Here is an 11,268-nt window from a genome sequence, read left to right on the forward strand (position 1 = left end):
TCCTTGCAAGAGGTGGCTTCCGACACCTCTTGCCAATGCCCAAATCAGACAGGAAAGGGCATTCCAGCGGATGCAAATAAGAGCCAGATGCATCATAGAACGATCTCCTAAAGCAACGGTTCAGATGCCTCCGCAAGGAGATTCAATACACACCACAAAAGGCAAGCATTATCATTCAGTCCTGCTGCCTGCTCCACAACATTGCTGTCCGGGATAGATTGCCCTTAGTGGAGGATTCAGATGACGATGACGATGATGACGAGGACTCTGATAATGACGCAGGGGATGATGACTTTCCTCCTCGAGACATGGATGTGAACGGCAATCAAATTCGCCAGCTTGTAATTGAGTTGAGTAGAACTCCATTAAAACATAAAATTCAGTATCAGTCCAATTGCGAGATCGCTGTCTCTTGGCCATGTTCCCGGCACAGAGTTAATGCATGGAAAGAAAGTTTCGTATGTCGAAAGGGCATTCATATAGTGTATAGGAACCAAAGACACTGAAATTGACACATTTTGCCACGGCTCGATCATGTATTACGAATCTCAACACAATAAATCACTCTGCGTTCGAGTTATTTTTTTTTTCACCAATGAGGTACACCATACAATCATTTACTAATGGCAGGCCTGTTAAATTTAATGTAATGGCAGGGTAAAAACGAGTTATGAAACGCTTTTAATACGCATCTTTAAATAGAAGTTATATCCTTCGTTTATGGTACCTTGAAGGAAGTCTGTTAAAAAGTTTTATGAAACAGGTCCCTGGTGTGTGAACTCGGTTCGGACCGACATGAATTAGATGCATCTCATGCATACTGCCATTGGCATTGAATGGCGTGTTATTCCTTTTGGGGACACCAGTCCTTTGAAAGAACGGTAAGAAGGACACGATCGATATCCTTTCAACGCACTTCATTTCTATAAAAATCGCTCGGCTCATTTGCAGGGCGCATCAGGGACGCTCCTTTTGGCCCTGCATTGTGCCAAAACAATTTGAGCTCGAAGTCAGGACGCTTGACTATTAATCGAAGTAAAGTAGACACGTCTGGACTGGTTTTGTCTGCCCTCTCTGTACCAACAATGATCAAGCAAAACGAAGACATTTACAGACAACTAGTTTATTTCCGAAGGAAACTACAGTTAGTCGAAATAGTTATCGGGTTCAAGTCTACTTTCCGGCGAGGATCGCTGTCGTAGCAAGTCCGATGATGACATGGACGGCTTTATCGGAAACCTTCATCAGACCTAGAAGACAAAGAACCAGCATTACTGACACTGTTTTCATAAACCTCGTACATGTAGGTCACAGTATAGTGAAGGTTTGTTGCCCAGTCTTAAATACGCTATCAAACATATCTTGAAGCGTGTCAAGTAATTTTCACTCTGTTTTCTACCTCAGAAGCGAGATTTTGTCGTACATTTATTTAACCTCTTTAGACGGTCACACAAAGCACTATAAATAGGGGTAAGTTAGGAATTATAGGGACGATTACAGTGACAACAAGTTGAATTACCAACAGTGAAATTACCAAGCTGTCAGCTACCCAGTTACTTTTCACGCTACAGTTAGAAATTCTCCTTACCAAAACGGAAACATTCAAAATCTGACGCGATAATGACGCTTCTCCGATTCAATGATCCCAAGTGAGCCTCCATGCAGCGATCGTTGCTTTGATGTTAGGTACGACGACTAGGGAATGCATTGCGTGGAGCTTGAAGTTTGTCACCTGAACACAATCGTGACATTAAGACGAGAATTGAAAGTTCATTCATCAATGTTGAGTATACATGTATGTCCTGAAACAAAATATCTCACCTTTGCCGACTTTCTCCACTGCTTGTGCGAGGTAAGGGTTGCAGATCTTGCTCTTTGATAGTTCACCGTCCTTACCACACTTCCTGTAATGAAATCGCAATGTTGAACAGCAAAATAGCTACACATCTACATGACATTGTATATGTTATTGAATGAGAACAATGAATCTTTCTCGCCGCTAGTACTGGTGAATCACGTGTTAAGGTGGATTCCTCAGTCTGAAGTATCACCACGTTGACCACCCTGATCATGAACTCACTCTCCCTTCTGGACGAGCCAGTCAGTCTGCTATTACATCGCAATACTGCTTCCTTCCGAGAAGAGGTCTCTCTGGTGTTCTTCTAGTATGTTTTAGGATATCGGAGTTAAAGTGGAAAGTGGAATGATAATCTATGCCATCTTTGATGTCAGAACCATAAAGCCTAAACGTTAAGTTTATTAAACTAAAAATGTGGGTGGCAATTTTTTACCCCGTCCGAGCCAAGCTGCTAACTTAAAACACCGTGCCGATACTGACATTATTAAGTTGAGACCTCATTCAACTTCGTGTTCATGTGTGTACAATCTACACGAGACTCCTGTAGGCTGTAATTGACGAAATTCAGGATTTTTGATGTACTTCGAAAAACTAAACTAAAAAAGATCTGAACAACTAATCTTATAATTAAGAAAATGGTATTTTCGACAAGCATGCGCATTCCTACATACTGCCAGAACCTCTTCCTTCCCAGGCAGAAAGCCTTGCATGTGCCGAGGCGGGTGACAATGTTATTGCTTTTACAATTCAAATCTGCTTGGCAAGTACTAGATCTAATGCCTTCTGGTCCTGGGAACGTCGGCCACTTGGCGGCGGCGACTGAAATGGGTAGAAATAATGGAAAGTTTGCATAATCTTCTAGTAGAATTTATCATGGGTTTACAAGTGTTGTTTGTCGGTTCCGAGTTGTAAATAGAACCTCAAATAGCATTTTCTGTGAAACAGCTCGAAATACATTTTTTTTAGAACTGGCAAAAATGCAATGAAACCAGACAAATCTACCTTTTTTTATTTTCATCAATTCGATAATGAATATATTGGCTGAGTAACCTTTTGCCGACGAGAAAACAGTATAATTGAAATTAATTATTTTTACACTTTGCTTAGATTTATTGAAATCTGAACAAAGCAATTAAAAGGTGAAATTAGATGATTTTCATGTTGTCCTACCTGAGTGGATGGTCAGAACCACGAGAAGGAAAACGGATATCATCTGTTTGCGGTCCATGACTATATCTCTTGGTTCTAGGTCAGTGCTATAACAGGTATATAGGGAGAACGGAGTATGTTATGGGTTATTCAAAAATAACTGATTTAGTACGAACTGCACTTTACAGTGTAAATGCACTATGCGCAAACGAAGCCTCGTTTTGAATTCAGCGGTTATGGTTACCGCAAGGGTTGACGCAAAATGTAGAAGCGTGGTTGAATTGGTGATATTTTAGAATAGAAATTGATACCTCACTGTCGGTATTGATTACCTCATCAAAACCGCTCTGCCTCAGTTTTGTTCACCATATACATTTAAGCTCAATAAGGCGATGCAAAAATTGATAGGTCGCTCTTTGAAAACGTCGTGTTTCTTTTTTCATGTCACCAAAAACACTCATTTTTTCAAAAACACATTACTTTGAAGTGACGTGTTTTTGATGTCACTCTATTCATAAGTGAAACGTGACACGCTGCAGTGGGGAAACGTTAACTCTATATATTAGCCCGGTAATCGTGAAAGCGGCCTAATTTGCTGTTGAACGCTGAAGAGTACTTAGAAAGTATCAAATTAACATGTGTTTCCCATGACTGGTGTATCATCAAGTTAGAACGGACCCTGGAACCTTCAAATCGACAAATATATTTTCTTACCGTGGGAGAATGTGATGTGGCTCGTCTCAGAAGCTGACTACGAGTGGCAGGTATCAGTTTGTCTCGCCTAGATAAGCATGATTATACCATTTTAATCAAAATGTATTTTCAATTAATTTGCGGTAATTGACTTGAATAATTTGTCGATTTAAAATCAGACTGATGATCCAGATGGCTTAGGTTTTGAAAAAAAATCACTGCGCAGTCTGTCGTCTGTTGATGTGTTAACACACTCCGCCCGAAATGATATCCAGTATATGCCAGTTACCCCATTTCCAACTAAGAAGACCTATCGTCACGTCTCCTTAACCACTCCTAGATTAAATAAATTACATGACGTCATCAGTTTGCGTGGTCACGTGTGTTACGCTCCAACTCTATAATAGTGCCAACTCTGATGGACATGATTCCAACTTTTGCCAACTCTGATGGAGATAGGTAAGTATTCAGCCGCAAGATGTCTCTACCGGGTGAACGGTTTGTTCCAACTCGAAGATGCCAACTTTGAAAGCGGAACTTTGTATACAGTTTCGATACACGTGCGAGTCAAGATGTTGCGATCATTCCTTATACTTTCTTCGGTTATCTTTTGTCATTGTGAACTGGGGTTGGCCGGTTCCGATACGGTACGTACATGCATTGGTTCACTGATTAATCTAATGCGTCTGTTCTAAGAAGTTCGTTGACTTAGCTATACAAAATGAGTTGCTCGGATAATACCCTCAATGGCCACATTTATATGCTTGGGTCAGTGACATACATTGATCTGTACCTGTAACCGGAAAGGCTGTACTCTGCACAGTCTCTGTGCTCGTGCAAGGTGGCACAACTCTTTTTGATAGCAGATAGGGCCGAAGGTAAATGCGTTATCCCATGCTAGGCTGGATAGGCAGTGTTGGAGCAGTCCAAGCCCCGGCCTACGCCTACTGCTAGAGGTTGATGTTAATAAATGGACGGCGGCCTCCTGGAAAAAAAGGTAGTCATCTTCAGACACTTGTCACGGGAAAGGGTTCATAGGCCTACATGTATTTTCAAAAATTCTATGAAAAAAGTCGGCCTGGAAGGGGAGGGCTGAAATTCACCTGAAAAAAGCCACCCGCAAAGGTTCTCCGGGGGTAGGGGTCTTTCTAATTTCTCTAAACATTTAGGCTCTATAGGCCTAAGGTTGACCCTGAGGCCTACACAATCGAGATGCATTTTTAGCTTACCTCTCAGAGAGGTAAGCTTTTGCATTGGCGAAGCGTCCGTCGTCCGTCGTCGTCGTCGTCCGTCGTCTCTTAGCAGGGCACGTTTCGTAACTACTGGAGCCATTGACTTGGTACATCCGTACCCCTATGTAATGGGACCTTAAAGACAAAATTTTGGTCCGGTCTGATTCTTCGTTTGGCCACAAGGTGGCTTAAACCGAAAACACAAAAAGTGCTATATCTCCTAAACTAAGGGCCTGATCATCGCCAAATTTTTATCATAGGTACATCTAATGACGATACATAACATACCACAGGGGTTTCCAATTTGACCTACTTTTCAAGGTCACAGAGGTCAAATAGCGTAAATTGGCAGACATTGGCACATTTCGCAACTAATGATGCTATTGACTTGAAACTTGATACAATTGTACCTCCTAGTGAAATGACCTTGGACACCAAATTTCGGTGTGGTCTGATAGAGGCGAGCAAAGCATACACCAAGGCCAAGAAGGAGGGTGCCGGTCAAGTAGAAGTAGCACAGAAAAGGGACACGTTTATCTCAGCATCCGAGGACTACCACCAACGGGCTAGCCAAGCGAAACAAAAGACATGGGATAACTTTTGCCAGGATTGTGACCCCAATGATCTCACGGTCACGAACAAGTTCTGGGAACAAGCCAAAGCAATGAGTAGCTCGGTCAACGGGGGTGCACCCAGCCCACAGCAGGTCAAAGACGAACGCGGCCAGCTGTTGTCCACTGACGGGGAAAAAGGGGAAGCCTTTTTGCGCAGATACATGGGCCAGTTACAGGCAGGCAGTGCAGACTCAACCAAACACACCTGGGAAACTCTGAATAACAACATCAAGGAGTCCAACATCCAATGCCCTGAGCCTGAGGTGACAGCAGTGGAACTGGAGAACACCCTAAGACAAGTCTCAAAAGACACTGCCCCCGGGTCAGATGGGGTGAAGTACTCTGACCTTAAAAAACTCAGCTCTGATGAAAAACAAGCCCTAGTCGAGGAAGTCAACAACTCACTAAGATCAGGAACTATACCCTCCACGTGGAAGGACTGCAAACTGACGGTACTCCCAAAACCTGGGAAAGACCACACAATTCTGAAAGGCTACCGGATCATCACCATGTCCAACGTATGGGTCAAAGTGTGTGAGAAGATAGCAGCAGCTAGGCTCTCCAGCCAACTTGAGAATGAAGGACTCCTATCCGGTGCGGTTGGGGGCGCCCGCCCACAAAGATCAACCACGGCCAACATCGAAGCAGTCACCCACATTCTAGCGCAAGGCCTGCAGAGGGGACAGGTCGGAGCCATCGCTACCTCGGCATCGGAGAACACATGATACGCTGGATCATTGCGCTACTCGGAGCCAGAAGAAGTCAGATGCGATACGGCAGCTGGGCATCATCCCTGTTCTGGACTACCTCAGGGCGTCAACCGAAGCACCTACACCCTCTCTTTCAATGGGGGTGCTGTCCCCCTAGTGGAGGTTATGGTGGCCCTGGGCATAGCAATTGACCAAAAGCTGACCATGGTCAAACACCTGAACCGATTACGTGAGAAAGCAGCGAAGGCATTACCACTCCTGAAGTATGCAGCAAGGCAAAATGTCACGCAGAACGGCCTTGCAAACCTCATGCGGGCAACTGTTGAGATTCGAATGCTGTATGGCTTACACATAGCCAGACCAACAGCCAAATCAGCACTCCAGAGACTGCAACAAGTACAAAATGAAGCTTTGAAAACCGTGGGCAGTCAAGCCAACTGCCTGTGCGAGCCTCCGGTTCTGGGTGGGCCGACCCAACATCACGACGCAGCAAAAAACTCGAACAGCAAGGGAGTTCCTGCGAGCAATAGCCCCGGGAACCCACCCGCTACGGAGACAGCTTGAAGACGGAGAAGACATCCGCGTCCCGCAGAGGCTAAAAACTGTAAAATCCTGGGTCATCACGGGCAGGGAAATCACAGAGGATGTACAGTATGCCCTATCGAGAACGTATATTTCATCAACTGGACAGGCTACAGAGGCAACAACCTCAGCTTGATGAAGATTGGTGACAGGAGCTGGCGCGACAGTACTGGCGACTGCAACCACAGTCTTGTCAGGGCATGGCTTGAGGAGATAGGCTTCACGATCATCATCGCCACAGACGGCTCCGTGAGGGGCAACACCACTGCCTGGGCTGGATCTGTCTGGAGGGACAATAAGCTACACTTCGAGTGGTCCACTGCCAGGGAGGGACGTTCCAGCAGCTATCGATCGGAGTGTGAGGTATTCGGTGACGCTCTCTTATGGCTGAAGCGCAACTCTACTCCTGGTGAGAAGGTTGCCATCCTCACTGACTCCCTGAGCCTGGTCAGCCGCGTGGAAAAGGGCCAGGTACAAGTCGAATGGAAGGACTGCCTGGACACCATCTCTGCTGCGATTACGGTAACCTACATCCCAGGTCACGCTGGAATCAAGTATAACGAGAGGGCCGACAAGCTCGCAGGGATGGCAGAAACCTTCGGCGAACTAACGTGGACACCGGCGGACGTCATCGCCACCGTTGAATCGCTCCTCATTGAGGAAGAGATAGCTGAAGCCACCACCTACTGGTCGACAGAGCGACTCGTCGAGAGAGGATGGACGTATGGAGACGGACGGAGGAGACACGAAAGAGGACGGGACAAGTGGTTATTTAACCAACGTGAGCTAGGCGTCCTAACCGCAGGAACTTTGAGAGGCATCATAGAGGGAGGAGGGCCCGAGCAGCAGCCAGCGCCGTTACTCCTCTGTTAGCGGAAACAGAAACAGAAACAGATTATTAGTTTGGCCACCAGGTGGCTAAAACCGAAAACGGTAAAAAGAGCTATATCTGCTGAACTAATTAGATTGGCTAGATCTTTGCAAAACTTTCATCATCGGTATGTAATAAGGCTACACATCACCTTGGTCGAATTTTTTATTTGACCTACTTTCCAAGGCCACAGTGGTCAAATACTTCGCTGATGTGTCTGTCTGACGAGAGGTATGCACAATGGCCCTGGCCATTTCATTCGAATACGGCACTTTACACTACCACAACAAATACATCTGACCCCTTAATTTTCAGGGCAGATACAGCTCAATGATGAGGTGGATGGGAAGTTTTCCTTTCACCGAGCATTTTCAACTGCTATAGCTTTTTCATTGCTTTTTCAGGACAATGCAAAGCAGCCTCGGAGTTCGTCGGTTTACCCGATCGATGATGACGTTTACAAGGAGTTGTATCGTTTTCTGTCGGAAGACGTACGATGGCGGGAACTTTCAACGCCTGCGGAAATGAAAGCATACCAGAAGAAGATTTCTGGCAGGTACCGAATCATGAGAAAAACCAATCCGCTAAATGGGAACGACGAGGAAAGAATTGTGGAAGTCGGTGGACATAGGATAGTTCCGAGGATATCAGAAATTGAGCCTATAGTCAGGTATTTCTTTGGCCAATATAAAGGACTCGCTGCCAAGAAACTATCCACCGTTATATCCAGGCAATACTGTGCGATGGGAGAAAAGTTTGTACGTCGATATCTTGTAAAAATGAAAGAGAGTCAGAGCCGAAAACCTCTCTTCTCCAACAAAGCTCCGCTTCGGCCTGTTCTGGCAAAATCAGTGATGGCCCGGATCCAAATGGACCTTGTGAACTTCTTAAACATGCCCGTTGAAATAGACGACATGAAGTACTGTAACGTTGTCTCAGTGCTCGACATCTTCTCAAGATATCTTTGGCTGAGGCCACTTTGCGACAAAGGGTCGTTTGGGGTGGCTGAAAAGCTGTGTGAAATATTTATGGAACAGGGCTGCTCCAAAATAATCCATTGCGATAACGGCGGAGAATTCAAGATGATGGTTAGCAGACTAGCAGGGAGGTTAAACGTAAAAATCATCAAGGGTCGGCCGTATCATCCCCAGACCCAAGGAAAGGTTAGTTTCAATGCGCTTAAATGTTTAAAAAATGCAAGTACAGTAGGACAGATTGGAATTTGTTTCAATGAATCTGAGCAAGGACCCCCTGGGAAAATGAATTTAACTCAGGGTCTTGGAGACATATGTAGTTCCACTGGTAGGTCCGACTGTCAGTGAATAAATTTATACCCAAATCGTCATGATCACTTTACATTTGTCGCCTGTTGTTACTGCAACCCTTGAACTCCTCCATGAAATTATAGGTCCCGCAGATATGAAATTCGTGCTTGTGAATAAATCTTAACGGACAATAATAATCCTGTTCTTTGTTTTCAGGTTGAAAGGGTACAAAGAACGTAAAAAGAGAAACTCGCGTTTGACATTTCACAATTTGTGCAAACAGGCAAGGCTCATAATTGGGTTGAAGGATTGCCGTCCTACGCAAGACTGTACAACAACTCCCCGCACGAAGCTTTTAAGAGTAAGTACACATCTAAATGTTTTTATGATCCGAGGAGACTACAGTACTTGGAGATCTCCAGGATCCGCCATCAAATTTTGCCCCCTCCTCATACCCCCCTCTGAATTAATACCCCTAGGAATTCCTAGTAGGACATGAAAGTTTTCGTCTGTGATCAGAGGGACAGAAAATATTTTGGGGAAGACAAAAGTCAGGTTCATGTACCACAAAGCAATGGAAAATTGCCCGGCAGCTTTTCATGTGTACCTTTTTCAGATAAATATTGTCCTTTTGAGTCGTACTTCGCCCGAGCGCCTTGGTTGCCTGGCAGTAAAGAAAAGAATAAGAAAGACGATGGAACAACAACCGAGGACGAAGACGAACATAAGGAGGAGGACAAAGAAGAAATGGGGGTGATTATCCTTTATAGATGATTCCTAGATGCGTGATGCAGTCATCCTTCGTCCAGCGGGTTTATTTTTGCTTGCTCCTTTTTCATGTGACAAATCAGTAAAGAGGTGCTGGTGAAATTTCTGTGTTGAGCTTCCAAGATAGTTGAACACCTGAGCTAGAAATCACGACTTAATGCCCCGAAAAAAAAGAAGGTGGTAGGTTCGAATATTCCTCGTCCTCATGTGATATTTTCTTCGATGGGCCCTATGTATGCTGAAGATGAGCCAAATTGGAAGGGGGGGGGGGGTGTTGTTTTGGCATGGAATGACCCACATGGAAAGTAAAATCTCTCCCGTTGTTTGCCTCATACTCTCAATGTTTCCCCGTCTTTTTCAGGTGGATACAAAAGAGAGTAGTGCAACCCTGGATGATCTTCAAGCTTTCAAAGCAGCTGCCGATGAAATTAGAGAAGAGGTCAGAAAGACTTCGAAGAAATACGCACAGAAGATGGTTAACAAAAAGCTTGGCAAATCACCTCCAAGTGTATACGCAATTGGGGATAAAGTGTTGGTGCGGATTCAAGGTAGAGAACAGCGGAAAAGTGGAAAGAAGGTGAAGGCACCGAAGGCAGTCGAGGGGGTCGTTACAAAGGCTCGGAAACAAAAGTACCGTTACAGGGTAAAATACATCCTAGATGATGCCGAAAATGAAGGATGGTTTTCGGTGAGCAAACCGGACACAACAGGCTAAAACACCACCTGTTCACTAAATTCCGCATCGGCGAGAGCGACACCTGCATATGCAACCAAGAAGAGCCCATGACTGCTGAGCACATACTGGGAAGCTAGGTGCTCAAGTTTTGCAGACCTGAGGAAGGAGACCTGGCCAGAGGGAGCACGAATCCATCACCAGTAATATGGAGATCTCCAGCAGCTACGCAGGACCACCGACTTTATGATAAAATCCGGACTGACTGTCTAAAGCGTGGTGAACGAAAGAAGAAAAAAGGTGAGCGATATCACGTCTATGACGCGTGAAGAAGAAGCGAAACGCCGACCGAGAACTGCAAAGACAACAGAGGAATATCTATTCGAGGAGTATTTAATGAATACAGCGTCTTCCTCATCTGTGGAGGCAATGTTGGAATTCATTGAACTCAACCAAGCAATTGAATGCTCAAGATTGGAACACCAGTCAAGAAATAGCGTGCAAGAGCGATTCTTCGCAACCATCACCAACCATGGTCTCCAGGTTAGACGAGAAATTGAAGGCGATGGGAACTGCATGTTCGCAGCTCTCGTCGACCAGTTGGAACGCGTCGGCATAAACGATTTTAACCCGAGAACGCTAAGACTAGACATCATCGAGTTTTTACGACACAACCCAAGGATGTCAGATGGCACCGAATTATTCTCGTTTGTGAGTGGTGACAACAGTTGGGAGGAGTACCTGAGTCGAATGAGCAGCCAAGGTACATGGGGAGACCACTTAGTTCTGCGCGCTGCTTCAGAGATGTTGAAAATGCAAATTGTGGTAATTTCGAGCGTATCTGATCGTCCTG

The 11,268-nt window shown here is 45.0% G+C and overlaps 1 protein-coding gene across 1 annotated transcript; it reads right to left on the reverse strand.

Moving 5' to 3' along the window:
* Positions 1 to 1,107: 1,107 nt before the first annotated feature.
* On the reverse strand, positions 1,108 to 3,844 carry LOC135497882 (cerebratulus toxin A-III-like). The gene is made up of 5 exons (XM_064787869.1): positions 3,722 to 3,844; positions 3,029 to 3,114; positions 2,530 to 2,677; positions 1,822 to 1,904; positions 1,108 to 1,250 (listed from the first exon to the last, which is right to left on the reverse strand). The coding sequence occupies exons 2-5, from the start codon at positions 3,084 to 3,086 to the stop codon at positions 1,174 to 1,176; spliced, it is 366 nt and encodes a 121-aa protein (XP_064643939.1). The 5' UTR covers positions 3,087 to 3,114; positions 3,722 to 3,844; the 3' UTR covers positions 1,108 to 1,173.
* Positions 3,845 to 11,268: the final 7,424 nt, after the last annotated feature.

Source organism: Lineus longissimus, chromosome 13 (genome assembly GCF_910592395.1).
Source record: "Lineus longissimus chromosome 13, tnLinLong1.2, whole genome shotgun sequence".
Classification (NCBI taxonomy): Eukaryota; Metazoa; Nemertea; class Pilidiophora; order Heteronemertea; family Lineidae; genus Lineus; species Lineus longissimus.

What these genes read in the sequence shown, in the direction of transcription:
- LOC135497882 (XM_064787869.1), bottom strand. Translation starts at nt 3,086, where the DNA reads ATGGACCGCAAACAGATGATATCCGTTTTCCTTCTCGTGGTTCTGACC. An exon ending in GGAAGGAAGAGGTTCTGGCA is followed by an intron (nt 1,905 to 2,529) that starts GTATGTAGGAAT and finishes ATTTCATTACAG; the next exon opens with GAAGTGTGGTAAGGACGGTG. An exon ending in AGTGGAGAAAGTCGGCAAAG is followed by an intron (nt 1,251 to 1,821) that starts GTGAGATATTTT and finishes TTTGTCTTCTAG; the next exon opens with GTCTGATGAAGGTTTCCGAT.